Below are 22,374 nucleotides of genomic sequence, written 5' to 3' on the forward strand. Positions count from 1 at the left end.
GATTTTGTCTGTTGTGGAGGTGCTACCTATGGAGAGGTTCTGCTGTGATGAAAGTAAACTTGGATCTTTTCATTAATTCTCTCCTATGTGGGAGAGTTAAGCTGCTGTCCCAAGTGAATGTTTTTAATGATCTCTCTGGAGTGTTTGAAAGCTTTGTCCCACTTGCATGATGGAGAATGAAATGCACAAAATCTATCTTTAAGGCAACCCATCATTATACCTTTTGGTATATAATGTTTGTATTTGCATTTCTATTGTTCTTGTATGTTGAGCTTTTCCATGCCCAAAGGAGAGTTTCTTGCACTTCAGAGAAACCTTTTTAAGACAGATAGTTACTACAATAAGTTAACTTAAAATGCTTACAACTCAAATAAGAGAAATTTGTACTAAAATAGAAGAATGTGAGTATCAAATTGACTATCCACTGTAACAACCAGCTACTCTTTTTCAAAATGCAGTAGTGCAGAGTGTCATTTAGTGAAGTGTCAATCTGCTTTTCATGGCAACTGAAGTAATTTTATACATCCAATACAATCAAGTTTCAGTAATTTAGAAGTGAAATAGAGGTTTGCTTGGGTTTGGGTTTTTTGGTTGGTTTTTTTTTTGTTGTTGTTTTTTTTGGGTTTTTTAGCGTGGCTTCACAGAAAACTGTGATGAGAATAGGAGTGAAGTTCAAATACTACTAAAAGAAAGGGCATCTTCTGGTCATATAAACAACAGTTACTCGTGGCCAGCCATTTTCCAGTGGATTGGTTTCAAATAAGTGGCTCTTGGACACCCCTTGCTGGGATTATTTAGAATGAATTTTACTTTCACAAACCTCTAATTCCTATAATTAAGTTCCAGTGTGTGGTTTTTGCAAACGGTCTCCCTAGAGAACAGATGGGTATAAGCTTTGGAGATTTGGTTTCACAAAATGTAACTGCCAGTGGTTTTCTTGCCACTGTTCTAGCTGGCCCCAGAACATTCACATCAGTTCAGCTTTCTAACGTTCTCTTGTTTTGACTTTATCTCCACAGTTTCAACAGCGTGCGTCAAGGAACACACATCTTGTTCCGTGAGTTCAGCTTTGTTCAAGCTACCCCTCATAACAGGGCATCTTTTCTTCGGACCTTCTGGAGGTGTTTCCGAACCGTGGGGAAAAATGGAGGCAAGTGTTCCAGCATCAGCTGCTGTCCTGTTACCTTGACATTAAAATCATTAGCTAGGTTATTAACGCAGTACAAATACTGACACTTCACGCTGTGTTCTAATGCTCTAACATTGTTAATAGGGAGATTGCCACAGGCAACTGCAATGGTGAGTTTAAAAAATGCTTGCAGCATAAAGTAGCCTAGGAGCACCTTGTTGCCAGTGCTACTTCCATTACAGAACAGCATGTCAAGCAACAACAGATCAGAGCTAGGACATTTGTGGGCCTGTGCATGGGGACAGGTAGAAGAAAAAAACATGCTGGGGTTGGTGGATGGGAGCAGACCCGATGGTTAGAATATAGGGTGTGGACATGAGGGAAGCAGGTGCTGAGATTATCAGGCGTTTGGGGTACAGAGTGCTTCGACTAGGAGCCCTGCAGGAGGCAGAGTATATAGCAGTGTCGGGCTGTAGGGTGGTGAATGCTGCCACCAGAGTTCTGCCACAGCTAGTCCTGGCATGTCTTCTAGATGATGTTGCAGGATCCCTGATGGCTGTGAAAGGGGGACCACTGACAACTATGTGACCTTTTCTCCAACCCTACCCGCAAGGAAAAAGCTCCAATGCCAAAATAACTACTCAGCACTGTACTATCTTGTCTAGCTATTCTTATACCACACTCAGTATATTAGGTATTATAGAACTGGCCAGAGTTCAAAATAAACTCATGTAACTACATGCAACTAAAATTATGTTTTGTTTCAGGTTTTAATTTAGTATTTTAAGAAAATACACTGAATGTTGCTGTACAAATATGAATTTTGGTGGGTTGTTTTTGCTATAAGCCTCACTAGTTTCAGGCTATTCAGCGTCACTTCTTGTCATGGGGAAGACTAGAACCATTTCTTAAATACAGATAAAACCTCACCTTCTGGCTAAACTTTGTCACACTTCTGCTCATGATGAACAAAGTTTGCAAGACTGTGAATAAATAGCTTGGCTTTTTTGACATACACCATTTAGATCCTTGGAAACTAGTCAATTGTAGTTAAACATGGCAAAATCTGTAATTAGCTACTGAAGTGACTGACTATGCTGTCTGCTATGCCTTCTTCCCAGTGATAAGTACTTTCTTATGTTCTAAATAATTTACGTTAGTTCAGGGATAATATTTTTAAGATTTCAGATAAATTGTATGGAACTAGTCTAACCAGTGTGTGGTGAGGACATACCTGATTTGAGGTCATAGTCAGGAAATATAAAGCGTAGACTCCCAGAACACATTTCTGTAGAAGAGTTAGAGATGATAGTGAAGAAGTCATCCACAAGAACTGCAGCTGCCAGTGGTAAACCTTGTGTTGACAAATTGAGAAGCCATCTGACAGAAAGTACCCACTGCTGTATGTTCAATGCAAGTTTTCATCAGGCTTCATCTATCTAGCATCTGAACTCAGCCAGATAATGGGAACCTGGATTTGTTGGAAAGAACCAAAAAGTTTTAGCTACATAGTATCTCCTTTCTCTTCTACTTTTAGCAGTCTTATAGAGTATGGAAAAGGTGGTGGAAGAAAATGTAATCACCAAGGTACTTTGCTCCCCCTTCCCCTTCACAGGAGCAAAAGCTCAGGTGGATGTTACTATGCTTTGGTTGTGGCCTTAAAAGAGTTCAACATACATTTTTCTTACTATAAAGTCCAGTGGCTGCACTTTTTAATCTGAGTAAATATGACATGTTTACCTGTATGGCAAGGTTTTGGTAGCAGTGGGGGGTGGTGCAGTAGTGGCTTCTGTGAGAAGCTGCCAGAAGCTTCCCCTGTGTCCGATGGAGCCAATGCCAGACGGCTCCAAGACGGACTGACCACTGGCCAAGCCCAAGCCCACCAGTGATGGTGGCAGTGCCTGTGGTATAGAGTATTTAAGAAGGAGGGGAAAATAAATTTAAAAACCCAAAACCTAACTGCAGCCCGAGCAAGGAGTGAGAAAGTGTGAGAGCAACAGCTCTGCAGACACCCAGGTCAGTAGAGGAGGAGGAGGAGGTGCTCCAGGCACCAGAGCAGAGATTCTCCTGCAGCCCGTGATGAAGACCATGGTGAGGCAGGCTGTCCCCCTCAGCCCATGGAGGTCCATGGTGGAGCAGATCTCCACCTGCAGCCTGGGGAGGGTTCCATGCTGGAGCAGGTAGATGCACCCGAAGGAGGCTGTGACCCTGTGGACAGCCTGTGCTGGAGCAGCTCCTGACAGGACCTGTGGCCCTGTGGGGAGAGGAGCCCCAGCTGGGGCAGGTTTGCTGGCAGGGCTTGTGACTCCGGGGGGGGCCCACACTGGGGCAGTCTGTTCCTGAAGGACTGCACCCTGTGGGAGAGACCCAGACTTTATTTCTAATTATCCTACTCTGATTTGGTTGGCAATAAATTAAACTAATTTCCTCCAAGCTGAGTCTGTTTTGCCGGTGACAGGTTTTTTTTTTTTTTGCTGAGTGGTCTCCCTGTCTTGACCCGTGAAACTTTCATTGTATTTTCACTCCCTTGCCCAGTTGAGGAGGGGGAGTGATAGAGGGGCTTGGTGGGCACCAGGCATCCAGCCAGGGTCAACCCACCACAAGGAGGTAGGTAAGTTATGGAGTCCAGGTAAGAAATTCTGCTTAAGGTTATCCTATACTATGCAACAGAACATGGGAAATCAGAAGCAGTGTAGCTTGAATTAACGTTGGTGTATTGCTTTTGAGACCTGAACTGATGTCTTTCTGCATCTGTGTTAGGTGTACGGAGAGTTACTCATTGAACATCCTTTTCATTTCAATAGAATTCTGTGTGCAGAAAAGGATGAAAATACACCCTTGGTTTTCTACAGCAAGATTCTGTTCTGTCCCAGTTTTCCCTCCTGGGTTTGTTTCTGGGGAGGAATTGCCCTGTGCTTCAGTATTTTCATTGATTTATGTATGTGAAGAGCGATGAAGGCATCTTTTTTCTTCCTTTGTCGAAAGTATTACGTTCACTAACTTTCACGTCTCCCAGAATGTTCTTGTTTTAATTTATTCCTTTGCTATAAAAGTGATTACTGCTATTTTCCCCTTTCAGTGATTTTTAACCTCAATTCCACATTTGAATGTCTGTTTTAGGAGTGAGTGGTGGCTTTTTCTTAGTTTTGTCCATCTGTGGAGGGTGTCCCTGATAAACTGCATAAATGCCAACCCTGCGAGGCTATAGGCCAACATAATAAATGAGAACCTGCATCAAAGCTTGCACCCTGGCTGGAGGGGGGAGTAAGGGAGAATAAAATTAAAGATATAAAGAATAAAATAAAAATCTGACGATGCAATTTCCAAGCTTATACAAACTTAAAAAAACCCAAGAAAACAAAACCTCCACCTTTCCACTTCTTAGTGTTTAATTGGGTTTTCAGAAAAGTAGACAATATCTCACAAATGAGTGAATTGATTTCTTAATCTGGCTCGTCAATGCAGGGAAATTTACTGCTTTGTCTATCGGTCTTGAAATAACATGCCTTGACTTGGAATATGTACCTTGTTCACCCAAGCAGATGCATCTAGCCATGAGCTCTCAAAGGGCCAACAAGGAAAGAAATCTATCTCAACAGAAACAATACTTAGATGTAACAATCCGTGTATGTGCAGAACCATGTATACACTAATTGAAGTGCACTAATATTATTGTTTCTCTTGGGAAATTAATGTAGATGTTACTTTTCTACTTAATTTCTTCTCTTTTTGAATTACTGGAAAGTAGTTCTTCTTGGAGGGATGCAGCAGCTTTTATGTTACATTTTTCTGTTAGCCCTGCTACTTGGTGGGTTCTAGTTACATTGCCCTTCATAACTCCTTTTGTTTGGAGACTAGATTTATTTTTCTTTTTGTCTAAATAGCAAGGAAAATTTACTAGCTTTACTAAACGTGGTAGTTACATAATACGCTTCAAAAAGTAAATAAAAAGTTTGTTGTTTGTTTTTTTTTTAAAAAAGATTTCTGTTTGATGATATTCTCGATCTGTTTCTTTACAGGATTTCCCACTGGGCTTAGAAACTATAGCAAGATGCAGAGTTCTGTTTTCAAGTATGCATAAGCATATCTGGGATTCCATGCACTGGGGAAAAAAAAATTAGCTTATTTTAGAATGTGATCCAGTGTCAAGAAACTGGGGTGGACTTCACAAAATTTCTTCCCTCCCTTAAACACTTACCAATGATATGCAACACCCATAGAGGTGGTTAGAAGACAGCTAGCTTTTGTGTTGAGAAGCACAGAACATAAAGCTCAGTTAGCAACAGATTTCCCTGCAGAGGAAAGCAAAATGACCAGAAGTCTTGTTTCCCCTCTGCTTATGCTTAAATTGACCTCTTGGAATCTAGCTGACCTGCTCTTTTGAATTGTCTGTTCCTCAGGACTCTTTAATTAAAACTGTGCTTTCTCAGTTTAAACAGCCCCTGCAGAGTTCTGCTGTGAAGCTTCATAAGGTCAACATATGCCTCTCCCAACCCCCATGGCTTTCATGTCTTGTTGGTTCTCTGTTTTTAATTAAAAAGATTTTTCCTTAAATGCTTTCCAGCCAATTAGAGAAATTTTGCACTGAGAAACTTGTTCCAGGCCTGATGTATTGAGAAGTGAACAGAAAGCTCAGTCAGGACCATTGGCACTTTTTTCTAGAGCGCCAGCTTTTGCTGGTGCTTTTCAACAGCTTTTCTCTCTTTTTTTTTTTTTTTTTTTTTTTTTTTTTTCTCTCCACACCCCCTTACCCCCCTGGCAATTTAAAATTGCTTCCAGCAAAAATAGCTGCTGTTTGATACCTTAGATGTAGCCCTGGAATTGTTCAACACCAGATACAGGATCTTTTCCTTCCACTCTGGGGTGATTGTTACTTTATTTAGACGCACGTGGCACAGAACTGCTGCAGAAAGTATGTTGGACTTTATTCGTTGAGGATCCTTTTTGCAGACTCGTACCTCCCCTTCAGACAAAAAGTACTGTTACTGCTCTTATTGAAATAAAATCTTATAAACTCGCCTTGTTTCTTTCACATCCATCACATGGGGTAATGGCTGCCTCTTTGCTTCTGCGTACTTGAATTAGGAAATTAGAAGCCTGACCACCTCTGGAGCTTGCAGAAGGGAGGCTTACCATAGCCACACACACATGGAATGAGTCACAGAGTAAGAAGAGCGGTGTGTCTCTCTGACTAGTTCTTCTTGAGTTTGCCGGGAAGGCTAAATTCCTTATAAGAATTAAAGAAATGTCCTATGCATATGAGTCATGTAACCTGGAGATTGAGAAGAACTAGAAGGACCACTGTTACCACAGCTCTTTATTGAAAGATGCTATTTTAATGCATTTTGCTGACAAGATTACTTTCTTGAGGTTCCAAAACCCCTTCCTTCACTAGTGTCATTCTAATGCTTCCACATGTAACTCTTTATATTAAATTCCTCCCTCTTTTTTTTTTTTTTTTTTTTTATTCCCTCCCTTGTAAGCTGTTACACTCGTCTCCATTTATAGCTTAGCCAATCTGTTTGGTGTGATGCATAAAGCAATAGAGTGATGATCACAGCAAATGTCAGAATCTTCTGCCCTTTCCCTTCTGTTATTAAAATCAAATCAGATCTCTATACCATGTTATTGTAGGAGAGTTTTTATGAATCAGTAAGGTCTCATAGTATGTCCTAAAGATAATTAAGCTGTGGGTTTTAATGTAGTGTTCTCTGGAAGCTTATCCTGCAGTGAAATAGCCTTGGTTGAAATGATTGATCTCCAGCCTTTATTCACTTCGTGGTTCCTTTGCCCCACAATTATACCTGTTGCTATTTATGATTTATCAGCATAGCTCTGCCTGGAACCACTGATGACTGAAATATCAGGATTTCTGAAGATGAGGAAAAATAACTGGAGGATTAAATTTTAGACACGGTGAGGTATATCTACAAGTATTGTAAGTTAAAACATTTACATTACGTAGATCTAAATGCAAATGATTACTGCAGCTTAGACGTAGTAGCATGGGGTCAGTGATGAAGTCTTCATCTAGCCTCTCCCTGCACTCAGCTCATACCATTCTGTCCATGCGGTTTGTGAAATTAATAGTAGTATACTGGAAGTCGTCTTTATCTAACCAGGTTTTGGGTTTCCCCCTCAGTATTACATTTCCTTTCGACTATATCTCTGTACCTGCAACAGCTCATCTTAATTTCCAAATGTTTTTTCAACTGGCTATTTTGTATCTTTTGACAGTTCTTCACCAGTTGTGTCATTGGCAAATTGAATTAATATGTTCTTTACTTTTTGTCCCAGTTGAGTGAAGCATTCAGATGAGCTTACGTACAGTGATTACTTTTGCATTCTGCTAAGCAATTATCCAAAATTCAACTGGTAATTATTATTACCATTTGCTTTGCAGTCTTTTGGCAAGTTTCCCATCCCTATGACAGCATTCTTATTCAAACCAACAGAAATGGATTTTTTCAATTAAGACTTTTTTAGGTTCCAATGTGGGACTGAAGAGTTAGTATTCCAGATTGTGGGGAAGTTCCCTGGAATTAAACTAGTTATAAATTGTGTGATCTGGGCTGGGATTCTGAATGCTCCGTGTTTCCACTTAAGTCTATCTCTTGTCTCACTTCTGACAAGTCTTGAGAGATCTGTGCACTGCATATGCATAGGCGATCATCCAGTAGAAGGTCTATGAAGCATTAGCTTTATTAGCTAGCATGTTTTGTGTTTCTGGTCTGCTCTTTGGCAGCAGAGATATTGAAAGGGAGAGAAGGAGGTAGAGAAACGAGATTAAAATCTTGTGTTCTTTTAATTCCTTATACTGTGACTTTCTGTAAAGAGGCTGTAAGAAAATAAGAGCCCATGACCACTTTCAACCCACTGTTGGAGTTTAACCTACCCAAAGATGTGAAAGTGCCTGGACTAAGGAAAGAATTATCTTCATCCCTTGTCAGTGAACCATAAAACATACCACTCCCCATGCTGTTGGCTTCAAGAGTATGTCTGTGCTGTGTAATGCAATGTTTGTATAGACAGTATAAGCTCAGGGTTGGTATTTCCATATGGTACAACTCAGCACTATCTCAAGATACTAGCTTGGGTCCTGGAAGCTGCAGAGCTGTATTTCTTTTACAGCAGCCTGAGACTAGCTAATCTGTCTCAGCAGGTCAGCTAACACATGGGGAGTATTGTTATGGTGTGTCCACTTAGCTCCTTGCTGCAGAATAAATAAACTCTTGCATCTCGGTTGAGCTACTGTGAGCAGTGTACGATGCAGTCTGACAAAGAGCACTACAAAGAGCATGTGTGTTCTGGTTCACTGTGAACAGAAGAGTAAGGACCCTCCTTTACATACATGCGATTACTTCTTCTAAGTAGCCTAGGTGCTAGAGAAGCCATAAGTGAAGAGATAACTACCTTTTTTAATATCTGTCTTGAAGTATGGTTGTCCAGCTGCACAGAAAATCTCTGAACCAGTAGTAATTGTGTCTCTGTTGTCCCAGCTGCATCTTGTAGGTTTTCTCTCTGGTGGTCTCGTTATTTGTAGTTTCCGTTATCACAAATTCATTTCCTAGCTTTCCTAAGTTAACTTGCCTGATTTATATACCGTGCTCCTCACTCTAGAGTCTGTCTCCCCTATTGGGTCATGCAGGCCTGACCTGTATCTAGAAGCTTTTTGCCTGTTGGTTGATTGTGTATTTGCACAACTACCGTCTTTCACCCTCTGTTCTTCCCCTTCATATATTAGTTATACTCACAAAAACTTTAAAGTCAGTTAATCTTGTAAAATAAGCTTGGGAGTGCCATTTATTTCATGTGAGGAACTGATTTTTCCTTATGGTGTTAAAAGGACTGATGTGAACTGAATTCTGTTTCTGTAACTATGTTACTGAACTCTTCCAGCAAACCTTGTCTTGTTGAGCAAGATAATTGGTACCTACAAACTCATAATCACTTAGGAATTCCCTACTCTGTGCTTCGTTCTGAGGCCTTGCTGTCATTCAGTATGTCTATGTTTGACTAAAGGTGTGGTGTTGAATTAGTTTAGATAAACAGTACAGCTGTGCTTATGTGTAGTTCTTGCATCACTTTAAAGTTGCCTTACGTCCAGAAATGTCAGTAAATCTGGTTTAAATCAGTATGATCATGAATAAAGGTGTTGTATATGATTAAAAGAATTGTTGGTTTATGCTCTGCTACGTGCCTTTCAAGAACCTTAGATGAGTATCAGCATGAAGTGATCTGCATGCATGATTACTACTTTGATATACCACTACTACTTTGTGAAATGGGAATAAAGTAGTACTATGGAAAACCTGTAATCTGCAAATGAGTTATGAAATGTAGTAGGCAATATTTATAAATTAAGCTTGATCCATTTTGAATTTGTTGCAGGGACGTAATTCGGGTGAGGTACAGACTGATACCTTCCTTTATTAGCTGAGCTGAGAGTGATTTGCATTCCCTGCTCTTACTAAACATGCATCTCATCACCTCCATTGGCACAATGGACCTTTCTTCAGCTTGGAGGAGGAGATACTTGAATATCAATGAGCTCTTCTCATCCCCTTTTTCCCTCTGGAGCCATATCCCATGGGAATCTTCAAAGCAGATCTCTGAATACATTGCAGTCTGCTCTCCTAAAACTCAGGGTTGTGGTCCTGCTTTTTGCCGGGTAGATAAATTCCTGAAAGCTTAATGAAATGGTTTTCAGGTATAAAGACAAAGACCTTAGAAATACTTCAGGCATAGGAAAAACTTCCATAGAAGTTTACACCTTCCTAGACTTCAGTGTCAGTTAGCCAAAACCCACAAATCTGTAGGATAAAAGCTTTACTAGTTATAGTGCTCACAGAGATACTTGTCAAATCTTGTCTTCTCTGACATTTTCCTACATTAAGCTTTAGTCCTAGGTGCAGTCAAAATTGACGTCAGCTGATTTAGTAAACTGGTATAGATTCCCCAGTAGAAGTTGTAAAGGAGTAACCTGGTGAACCTGGTGTTGCTTAATAGAAGAAGCAATAGAATCAAGAGGGGCTGAAGAGTACACAGGAGTGCATAGTAAACCTAAATGAAACCAAACATTTAAGAAGGAATGTTTTGGGTTTTTTGTCTGTTGGAAAGTGCAAGTATGTCACGTTCCAAAGTCTTACTAGTGTTTGTTTTCATAGAGGGAGGAGAGATGTTTGGAAAGGCAGTATTGTCCTGAATGGAATTTCAACCCTTCCCCTTTCGTTCTTTTGCGCCATAGGACAAACTTTCATTCTGAAATATATTCATCCCTACCTCTAGTCTGCTCTTTACCTGCCTATTTTTTTATTATTTTCTATCATTATACTATCATCCTGTGTTTATCTGTCTGTTCTTATTATCTGTTTCTCAAATACTGGTTCCCTTCTAGCCCAGGTATCTGGTTATCTATTACTACTTTGCTCTTTACTCCTGCTGGAGTTAAGTTATTGTATGTTCAAAGTTCTTACCTACCTTCCAGTCAAATTTCACTTACATAATTTCCAGAATAACTTACACATTGTCTGAAAGGACTTCAAGCTGTTTCTGCACCACTATCTTACGTCAGAAACAAAGCTGTTTCTTTATTTCCTCTTTCTCTCATGCCTACTCCCCATGCTGCTAATAGGTATTTCTTTATTTCTGCCAGCAGTGGCAGAGGGATGGCTGTGCTATGCCAAGTTACAACACAATGCGGGTGCTAGTCAATACCATTAGGATACTGACCAGTTAATATTGCAGCTTATTCCTGAAAAAAAATTATTTTTTCTGTCTACTCTGATTGGAAACGTCTTTTATCAAACCCTTGAAATGACGAGCAGGCATAATTGTCCTTTAAGGTGCTGAGAAGTGTTTCATGGCTTTCTTCTGTGATGGACAGAACCTCAAATGTGATGTCTCAGTTTCAGAATGCTGATTAATGATGATGCTTTTCTGTACCTGCTGTCTGAGGATCTCCAGGTATTTTACAGATGTTAAGGAATGAAGCTTCCCAAGTACCTTGGCAATACTATTTTCACTGTACTGTTCCAGGAAGTGAGACAGAGAAATGAATTGACTAGCTGAAGTTCACATAGAGGCAAAACCAAGATGTGTGGCTTTTTGATATTATGAATTCAATTTTATATGCTAAAATTGTATTTTTCTTACAGATAAGCCTTCTTTTACCCTGAGACAAGTAGGAAAACACATGCTAGTATAAGGCAGTATCATTTAGACAAATTGTTTGTAAGAATCTGTCATCTTTTTTCTTTTAAGAAATTTTGAGAATAATCATTGCCTTACTCAGAATAGTAGATCACTGTGCGTGTCCTACATGGGATGACGTACAGTGGTTTTTTAGCTGTTTTCAAGCGTGACGTTATAATGCCCTTCCCTACTTACTTCTCTAGCCAAAGTCTTTAGAGCAAGATAGAAGGTCAGATTAGTTAACATGTGTCATCAAGTTCATTATCTCTGTTGTAGAACCACATGCTCAGTGTCACTTTCACAACAATCCTTCTCTCTTCAGGAGCGGAAGGCAATGTGTGTGCATTAGTAATGTATACTCTCTGAAAGTACCTAGGCTCCTAAGCGTTCTGGTATTTAGCTGGTAACTGTATCACTTGGAAAGCCAATCTCAGCGTGCAGAAGCTGCTTGCTTCTAAAGTAAAATTGGCAAGAGATTTTCCCGTTTGAAGGAGCTCAAAATAGAAACTACTTTATATGCTGGAGTGTCTTCTTTATTCATCTTCCCTCATTGTAAATTCAGAATATTTCCCTTTTGTATAGAGGTTGCAGGCTTTTGTTGTTTTTCCATAGCTTCAAAGTACTAACTAGTAGAGTCTTGTTCAAGCATGTTTTTCTTCAAGGGACCACCTTATAAAAAAGCGTGCTGTTCGTTCCCCATAGGTCCAGTCTGCTAGGTGAGTTGCACATAATGTCTAGTGAAAGATTTCCTAAACACGTCTGTTCTGTGAAGGACCATCTTCTGAGTACTTTTCTTAAAACAGTGAAACACCGAAACCTGGAACTTGATCTGGCTCTGTTACTTCTCGCTGTTTATCTGGAAACACAGGCTTAAAAGCCAAGCTCTGGATCTGAAACCCAGCAAAGTGGGATTTTGGCATTTGCTCTCATGGGCTGCTGCACAGGGAAGTTGAGTATGTGCACTCGTGTAGCTAAAGCCAAAGCTGAAGAATACCTGCTAGAGCTTGTCCCTTGTGGCAGCTTGTGTCCATCATATCTTCTCCTATGAGTATACAAGTGTGATGCCCAAACTAGAAATCTATTTTTCACAGGCTTCTTTGGTAGCCAACAGATAATGCCTGATCCATAGTGCAGTTTTGAACAGTTCAGGTGGGATCCTGGCCAAAAGTCACTCTCTGGCAATCTTTTTCTTTATTGATTATGTTAGGAGTTTAGGTAGAGCAGCCTTTTCATTTAGGACCTAAGTTTGGTGCCTGATGTTAGGCAACACAAACATTACCCTTCCACTCTGCATTTCAAAGTTCAGATCAATAAGTTAAACCCTTAGGAAAATGTCTTCCTAATGATGCTGTGTTATTTCATTTTAGTTTGGCACTCACTATTCCATAATGCTCATGAATAAACCTTTTAGGGAAGTTTTTGAATCCATGATGATTTTCTTCCTTTATAAATCTTCCATAACTTTTGTATCTAAAGTATCCCATAAGCAAAGCAAGTGAGAGTGAGTAGTATATTAAATCTTATTAGACTAGAGGAGTTAAGAAACAAATCAATAGTCACTGAAATAAAACTTGTAATTAAGTATTTCCTTTGAATCCTAGCTAAGACATCCTGCAGAACTAATTTTAAAGGAAAAAAATAATCCAGTGAAATACTATGTATCTGTTTCTCAGAAAGTACACACTGCCAGTTTAGCAATTGTGGTGAATTGCCTCTGGCTGGACATGAGATGCCCACCAAAGCTGCTCTGTCACTCCTCCTCCTCAGCTGGATGGGGGAGAGAAAATACAACAAAAGGCTCAGGGGTCGAGATAAGAATGGGGAGAGATCACTCACCAATTACCCTCACGGGCAAAATAGGCTAGGGTCACAGCCTCCTTTGGGTGCACCCCCTTGCTCCAGCGTGGAACCCTCCCCAGGCTGCAGGTGGAGATCTGCTCCACCATGGACCTCCATGGGCTGAGGGGGACAGCCTGCCTCACCATGGTCTTCATCACGGGCTGCAGGAGAATCTCTGCTCCGGTGCCTGGAGCACCTCCTCCTCCTCCTCCTCCTCCTCCTCCTCCTCCTCCTCCTCTACTGACCTGGGTGTCTGCAGAGCTGTTGCTCTCACACTTTCTCACTCCTTGCTCGGGCTGCAGTTGTGTGGTTGGGTTTTTGTGTTGGGTTTTTTGTTGGTTTTTTTAATTGATTTTCCCCCTCCTTCTTAAATACTCTATACCACAGGCACTGCCACCATCGCTGATGGGCTTGGGCTTGGCCAGCGGTGGGTCTGTCTTGGAGCCATCTGGCATTGGCTCCATCGGACACAGGGGAAGCTTCTGGCAGCTTCTCACAGAAGCCACTTCTGTAGTGGCCCCCCACGGCCCCCCTTGCCATTCAAACTCAATATACAGATGTAGCAATTAAACATGGTTAATAAGGAAAGCAGGTTTTTTAAGATGTAATACAGCTACTGAAAACTTTGTTCATTATTTCTTTTAGCTTTGTCTTTTAGAAGAATGTATCTGCACCATCCCTTTACACACCCTCACATGCACATGCAAAGTGTGGAGCTTTGTTTTATAATGTCTTAGACTGATTTAAAATAAACTGCATTAGTTCTTTGGTACTCAAAATATTATTTCAGGTAAGAGGCATGCTTTAGGTGTATGTAAAGTGAATCCATAGGCAAATAGCCAACGCTGAATAGAAATCTGACATTTTTTTGTTGATGGCAAGTGGCATTTTTCTCCCTTCTGTGCTCTCTTGGTTGTATTTCATCTGCTGGAGTAAATGTGAGACAAGCAAAGAAATTCAAACTGGCAACTCCTGAATCCTAATCTTGTTAATGTGGGACTTGGAGCAAATCACTTAATCTCAATGTACCTTTGTTTTTCTATTTATAACCTGGATTTCCACCTGTTGGATTAAATTAAGTAGTCCTTGGATGTATAGGTTTTGGCTGGATAGGTAAAACTTGAGACTACGTAGGTATCAGTATAGATCAAATTTGATGGAACCAAGGCCTTAATGAGCTCTCACTTCTTTATTAGTGGTAAGCAGTTAATTTCAGACAGATGCATGTAAACTTCCTTGCAGCTTTTTTCCATTAAAATAATTTAACTCTTCTTTAAATACACAGAAAAGAGTGTGTAAAACAGTAAAAGCATTTGAAATTAAAAAACTTTAATATAAAAAAACCCCTTTAATATCAGTCTTCCTTTTCTTCTTCCCACCTCCCACTCCTCCTGTTCCCCAATTTAGACTCAGAAGTTTTTTCCTATGGGAATTTTTCTCCTTTTAATAGTTCTTTGGATGATATTAAAATCACTTCTGGAGGAAGGAAGAAAAGATTTTATGATAGTTAGAACTGGATTTCAAGAGCTATATCTATTAATGTGAAAACTAACCAAACCTGCCGTGAGGAAGTATGAAAGGCGCGGCTCCATTTGTTGTGGTTTGGTTGCGGGAGGTTGTCACGCGCAATGTATGCGATCATCAGGAAGTCTTTCAGACCTAGCATAATCTCAGCAGAGGGTGAGTTGGACCATTGATTTATTTTTTTTCAGCCAGACAGTTACAATTTGTTACTTTGCTTCGACACTTTCCTTACTCTCTTTGAGTATTTGCCAAATGTTTAATTAAAAATTAGGTGTTGGTCAAATACATCTGATACTTAATTTGTGGATATTTGTATGATTCTATTTCTGATTGGTACAAGATGAACATATTAAAAACCTAAAACCTCAGGTTATGAAAGTGACATTGTAGAATCAAGTTGATGATTTTAATTTTTGAGGATTTTTTTACATAACATGGATATAGGTGGAGAGGAGTTTTGCTTTTTACTCACTTGTGACAACTCTGCAGGGCACAGACTTCAGTGTTAGACCTCAGACCTTAGTATATGACAAGTGGTGCTCCTCAGGGGTCATTATTGGCACTGGTGCTGCTTAACATCTTTGTTGGCATGAACAGTGGGATTGAGTGCTCCCTTAGCAAGTTTGCTGACCATGCGAAGCTCTGTGGTGTGTTCAGCATGCTGAAGGGAAGGGATGCCATCCAGAGGGACACTGACAGGTTTGAGAGGTGGACCCGTGCAAACCTCGTGGAGTCCAGCAAGGCCAAGTGCAAGGTCTTGCACGTGGGTCAGGGCAATCCCAAGCACGAATACAGGCTGGGTGGAGAATGGATTGAGAGCAGCCCTGAGGAGAAGGACTTGGGGGTGTTGGTAGATGAGAGGCTCAACGTGGCCTGGCAGCATGCACCTGCAGCCCAGAAAGCCACCCGTATCCTGGGCTGCATCAGAAGAAGCGCAGTCATTGGGCTGAGGGAGGCGATTCTCCCCCTCGGCTCCACTCTTGCAAGGCCCCACCTGCAGTACTGCGTTCAGCTCTGGGGCTCCCAGCAGAAGGACGCAGACCTGTTGGAGTGAGTCCAGAGGAGGGCCACAAAGGATAGTCTGTGACCACAGGCTGGGAGAGCTGGGGTTATCCAGCCTGGGGAAGAGACGGCTCCAGGGAGACCTTACAGCAGCTCCCAGTACCTAAAGGGGCCGACAGGAAAGGTGGAGAGGGGCTTCTTACAAGGGCATGGAGTGATAGGACAAGGGGGGGATGGCTTTAAAATGAAAGAGGATAGATTTTCATTAGCTATCAGGAAGAAATTCTTCCCTGTGAGGGCGGCGAGGCACTGGCACAGTTGCCCAGAGCAGCTGTGGGTGCCCCATCCCTGGCAGTGTCCCAGGCCAGGCTGGACGGGGCTGGGGGCAACCTGGGCTGGTGGGAGGTGTCCCTGCCCGTGGCGGGGGGGTGGGAGCTAGGTGGTCTTCAAGGTCCCTTCCAACCCAATCTATGTATTCAGTCACTCCCAAGGAATGGCTGTAAGGTATTTTGAGAAGAGGCTTAGGTAAGTGTTAAATTAATCTAATATTTTAAGCAGCCTCAAAACACTGGATATTTGTTTGCTAGTAAGTTAATTCTCTATGTATGTAAATAATTAGAAAATTATTTGACTTGCAAGGGCATTTGCAGGCAACATAGCAAAAGGAATTTACATAATGCCTAAAGTTACACAACAGTGATCAATATGAAACCAGAGTGTAGTTGTAATTGACTCTGGAGGAGCCTGAATCATCAGGGAGTTAACTTTGGGTCATCAAACATACTCCTTACAGCCTAGTCTGTGTGGAACATTATTGTTCAAGTTATGGACAGAAGTTATTCTAAAATCTTATTCTCAGGCTAGGTAGCTTTTTGAGGAAATACAAGCAAAAATAAATAAATCCAAGATGAAATAGCTTGTATGTCTGCAGAAGAGATGATTTAAAGAATGCGTCAAGAGAATTTTCTTCAAAATCCCGAGTTTTTAAGTTACGGAGGTATCCAGGAGTGACTTTTCTACTCTTCAGGAACCTTGTTTGGGTAACTTTGAAGTTGAAATGGTTTCAAGGTAAATGCAGATATGACAGACTAATATTATCCTTGAGCTGTAAAGAAAAATTAACATTATAGTTGCCTTCTGTGATGATTTTGAGGCGAAACAAAGCTAAATAAGCAAAACAGCAACACTGAAATAATTGTAAGTGACAACGTCTCACAGAAAATACCTTAGATTTAGACTCTGAGACTGGCTCCCATCTTCTGTAATTGGAAGTGCAACACAGAACTTCTTGAGACTTGAATGCAACTGGAGCAGTGTGCAGGCTGCTGATTTTTCTGCACAAGTATTTATTTTCCCTTTGCTAACCAATGGATTGTCCAGATACATGCTTAGTACAGTGTTCTTCTATCATTTCACTGCCTCTGTAATGAATTGTTTTAAAGCTTATTTTTAACTCAGATCACTTTGGTAATCAGGTATATGACACAGCTACTCAAACAGCTGGTTTGGCAAACTGAAAGAGCAGTGAACTGTGCCAGATGAGGTGGAGGTGAGAAATTGTTAAGTTTGCTACCAAGGAAATAGATACTGGTATTCAATCTTCAGTGTACAAATTGAAACCTATCTGATGAAATACACATGCTTTTGTTCTACTGAATGCTATGTGTATGTTTCAGCTGATTCTTAGAACTATAAACATGATCATTTGCAATTTTTCACTACATTGTTTTAAACAAAAAATTTCAAACAAAAATATTTGTATGAAAAATCAGGACTTGCCTCTAGTCCCGATGTCTCTACTTTAATATAGAAGCAGGCCACAAAATACAAATGTGATTCTAATAGAAAACTTGAAAAAAATTTATTCAATTACTTTTAACCAACATACTCTACCTCTCCTTGCCATGGTAGTTATAAATGAAAACTAATTCTGGTTTAAAGCTCCCCTTCGCCTACCAGACTAAGTTAAGTAGCTTTTGATGGATGTCTGACATAAAATTACACAATGAATGTAGCAGGAAGTGAGGAAGTTTGGGCATAAGTGACAGTAAATGCTGTTGACTTATTTATAATGCTGAAATGAAAATCAATAAATTAGGGGAGGGGAAGAACTCTTGCGTGGTGTTTAATCCAAGCTGAGCTGGATTTTGGGTAGGCTATCATTACAAACAACCTTTTTTTTTTTTTTTTTCCCTTCTCTTTTTTTCTTCCGCCCTTCTCCTAAAACCACCAGAAGATGAACAGCACATACATATTCTTCTCTGAAATCATGCCAGTGGATCAGACCCAAATGGATGAATGGGACGAGATGGAAATTAATTGGGTGAATTTTCACAGAATTCAGTTTATGCTTTAACTGAACTACTTCAGATTCCACTAGAGTTAATATCTTTGAAAGCTGTTGCAGAGTTTGTTTGCTTGCAAACAAAAGTATTCTTTCTTTTCCAGTCCTGCTAGCATACAGGTGAGATCCTGACAGGATACTGTGTTCTCCAGTTTTAGCCTGGTCTGGATGTTACTTGTACAAGAAATCCTTTTGTTCTTTTCTTTTAGAGTTTTAGCATGTGACTTGCATGCTTGAGTGCCAAAAGAAGTCTAGGGATCACTAAAACATCATGATAGTTCAATTGCTTTTTAACTCAGTTGTGTATGCACTTTATTGCAAGCTTTGGATGCACTGAATAAATGAATTCTGATAAAACTACAGCATGCAGTGCCTTTGCTTCCAAGTAGTGTCAAGTGATTTGGAAAAGGCCAAAAGTGCCATTATGGATCGATAGGAGCTTGGAAGACAACAAAAGGGAGGCAAATGACTTCACTGGTTTTGAAGGGGTTTCAAATTCTGAAGAATTTTAAGTTTTTACTTGTTGAAAAGCAAAGTCTCAATCCCAGAATGTTTTACCTGCATCACAGTTGAGTCTGAAGAAGCTGCCCAGTAACTACATTATCTGTGTAGGCTTTCTCTAGCATGCAGACAAGGGTGTTGCAGTAGAGATATTTTTCTTGTTGGGGTTTTGGGGGGGGGTGGTGAGGCGATGTGGAAGCGTGGTATATTGCATTATTTCTTAATGCAGCCATCTTCAATTATAAGTACAGGAGCAGGTTAGAGCACAGAGATAACCTGTTCCTTGGCATTTTTTGGCAGTTGAGTATCTGAGCATGTACCTTTGTTGATGGAACAGCTTAGTTTCTGTGTGTGAGTTCAAGTATCTGAATAACTGGCAGCTGGGTCTTCTCCCTGTAAAATTGCAGGCATTCTTCTCATATCATGCTATCCTCCCTTGCATTCCCTCTTGTTGGCTTCAGTCCCTCCCTGAAATCTTCTGTTTCAAGGGCAGAGTCTGCCAAGGGTGCATTGGCAAGAAAAGCAAATTCTCCCCCTGAAGAGCTGGTGTCACTCATTAGGATGTGAGAAGAGTGGCTGTAAATAAACAACAAATTATGTTGAGTTCTGTGTAGTATTAATTCTAGAAATGTATAAAAGGACATGCAGCTGGCTGGATAAGGTAGAGATACTATTATTGTTTAGAAAGAAGTGATCCCTGCACCCAGTGAAATGTTTGCCACTTCGTCCTAGGAGTGTTATTGTAACTAGAACAACTGATACTATCTTTAACTTAGCATTACCTCTAGTGTCTTTGGGTTTTTTTAGTTGACCTTACCAGGTGAAGAGCACCAAGAAAGTACATGTGTGTCCTGTAGTTGTCCGATATTCAGTGAAGCACTGTTGCCTGTAATGCATTTTACGATCTCACATTGTATCTTTAATGTAAATAAAGGGAATATGCAAGACTGTATGTTCCACCACAAGGTGTGAATGGGTTGCCCAGGGCAAGCTGGAAGACTGTAAGTTGAAACCTGTTCTTCTAGCAGTTGTACTTGTGTTACCTTGAAAGCAACATAATTTGTCTTTCTTTACAATCAGTTTTAAAATGGCTTTAAAACTAGAGTACTGTGCTTCACGGGGCTATGAAGTTCATATGTACAGTTGGTTTTTCCTACTTTGTGGTGGAAAAAGCTTCAGCTCAGTATTTAAGAGAAGGATAATCCTAGTGGTACAGTTTCTTGTGGTAAGAGCTGGAGAGGAAAAGAGACCTTTTCTGGCCATATGCCTAGGATGAATTGGAAACTGAAGCTGTTGACTTCTCTGTATTGAACGCATAGGAGACTTTCTTAATGCCTTTAGTTAAAGCTGCACTACCATGTCAGCAGAACCTGATCTAATTGCTGGCTAGTGAGATACTGCCTTCTCACATCCTTGCGGCAGCTCCAGCACTTGTCCGATCTCGTGCTGCTCTGTCTCGGCATGCTAAACTGGCAGAAAACCGTTCCGTAGTTCTGCCGCTTGAGTTGGTTTTCTGCCGGCATAGCATGGGGCAAGGTGCCAGCGCGAGGTCACGCGAGGGGCGGGATGCGGAGTGTGGTACTCCGCAGCCGTGGCCCAACTCAAACGGCCTAGCACTTTATAAGTGCAAAAATCACAGTGTTGATAAACCTGGCCTTAAAAGACAGGTCACATTGCTCTGTATTGATACTTGGCCCAGTCTAATTAGGTGTTATAATGAATATACTAATACTTTGTTTTAAAACCTCCTTTAGAGAGTAACATGCCTGTTGAGTTTATAGCCAGAAAGTACCATCAGGCCGTGTAGTCTGACCTGTATAGCACATCATTAAACTTCACTTAGTAACACCAGTATTGAGCCAAAACACTTTTGTCCGACTGAAAAATAATTTGCATATCTTCCAGAAGGGCATTCAGGTTTGGTTAAGTCATGTGAGCCTGAAGGGGCCGAAGGGCCCCTGGGAAAAATAGCAGGAGGAAGCAGTCAGCTGTCGGTGCTGCCAGAGCAATTAGGCTGGCCTGCAGCCCTCCCCATGAGGTGCCCAGCTGTCATGGGAAGGAGGGCTGCCGGGAATAGCCCGCTCCGCGACACCTTCCCGGTGTGCTCACCCTGCTTTGGGACACGGGCGGGAGGCCCGGCTGGTGTGTGGTGCTTCTGCAGGCGGGCGGTAGGGTGGCCCTTGGGCACGCTCGTGTGCTGCTGCTGCCGCCGCTGCTGAGAAAACTTGCGATGGTGGAAGGGCCAGGTGGGAAAGAAACTGTCCTGACGAGGGGGGGGAAGGTTGTTTGCTGGGTAACTTTTGGTTTGTCGGAGGTCAGAATTTACTAAGACTTACTTGGGTTTGAACTGAAAAGTATCATTAGGGGCTAGTAAAATGAGAATTCTGAACACGCTACCATCTTAACTTGTGGTGATCTTTAACAATGCGTTTATCTTCACATAAAAAAAAAAAATTTTAAGTTTATGAAAATTGTGTTATTTAAAGTATTTGAATCATATGTTGAAGGGAATTTCTTATCCTTCTTTTTGATAAGCCAAGTAAATGATCGCGTTGAGCCTCTCTCGGTGAGGCATGTTTTGTAAACAGGTGATCATTCTTGTAGCCCTTCTGACTCCTTTTCGATTCACGCCATCATTCCTGAGTTGTGGGTATTTCAGATTGGTCAGAGGCTGGTAACTCAGCCTCTCTCTTGATATTGTCGTGTTTACTCATCTGAGGACCATAATACTCTCCTGATTACGTTATTCTGAGCATTTGTGGTCGCCTTCCTCTCCACTTGTCTTAACTGTTTACCAGGTGGAGCCCCGTGCATTCTTTGTTTCTAGATACAGTGTTTCATGTATGAGGATACTCTAAGCTAGGTGGGAGCCAGCTATGTCAACTATGTTACTACTCATTCCTTTTAAATTTTTACTGTTTCCTCTGTTTCTTTATGGCTCACAAATGTTATCAATAATTCTTGTTCTTTTCTAGGTCATTAATTGAAAAATTGCTTCAGAATGTGGAACTAAGGGGGTATTCTTGGGGATCCCAGGAGAAATACACCCTCTAAGTAGTGATTCCTCATCTTTATTTTGAGACATAATGGTTATCATGTTAATGCGTGTGGTGGTTGGTTTGAACAATTCATATATTTAATCCCAGCACTGTTCAGTAGAAAGTGTAGTATCTCTCAAAGGCTGTTATTTGATGCTCTTTTACATTTAGACTTTGAAAAAAATTTAGAATTTGAAAAGATTCGTTAATACACCAAGAATTTTTGTTGTTGTTGTTCGTTGCTATTAGTAATTAATTGATGAAGTCAAATATTTCCTGGTTGCGTATTATATTTGGGAGTACTAGCAGGCTGGCCATGGTACAGATGCCTAGGTTATCTCAACCGATGGCAGCACTTTAGGCCTTATTTTGACCCCATCCTTGCACTCATTGGTATACTGTGTGCTTCTCTCAGATAGCCACTTCAGTCAGAGTAATTCCCTGATCTTAGAATTTTTAAGTGCTAATGCGACTTCTGCTTTTATCCTACTCCTGTAAAATTTCCCAGGTGTTCCAGACTTTGAAAATCAATTCTCAGCAGTGCTGAGAGCTTGTCAGCCAATCCTTTTGAAAATTGACAGAGATTACAAACATCTGCTTTTAATTTTTTAATATGTTAAGTACCACTCCACTAACTGACATATTCCTAAATTATCACTGAAATGGAAAATGTTTTGGATTATGCAGAAAAAGAAGGATGATATGTATTATATTAAATGCAGCACATGCTTTTCCTGAATGCTACTTTATTTTTTCCTCCTATGAAGCAAAATGTCAAGAAGACTATCATTTCTACAGTTTTC

The 22,374-nt window shown here is 40.7% G+C and overlaps 1 protein-coding gene across 1 annotated transcript in view; it reads left to right on the plus strand.

The window, feature by feature from the left end:
- The window catches only part of CSTPP1 (centriolar satellite-associated tubulin polyglutamylase complex regulator 1), an 85,202-nt gene that overhangs the window by 27,263 nt on the left and 35,565 nt on the right, over nt 1-22,374 (plus strand). Inside the window, exon 3 of the mRNA XM_056345307.1 lies at nt 1,020-1,150. Coding sequence (XP_056201282.1) covers nt 1,020-1,150 — 131 coding nt within the window. The remainder of the gene's footprint in view (nt 1-1,019; nt 1,151-22,374) is intronic.

The sequence above is a fragment of the Falco biarmicus genome, chromosome 7, assembly GCF_023638135.1.
Source record: "Falco biarmicus isolate bFalBia1 chromosome 7, bFalBia1.pri, whole genome shotgun sequence".
In the NCBI taxonomy this organism is placed as follows: Eukaryota; Metazoa; Chordata; class Aves; order Falconiformes; family Falconidae; genus Falco; species Falco biarmicus.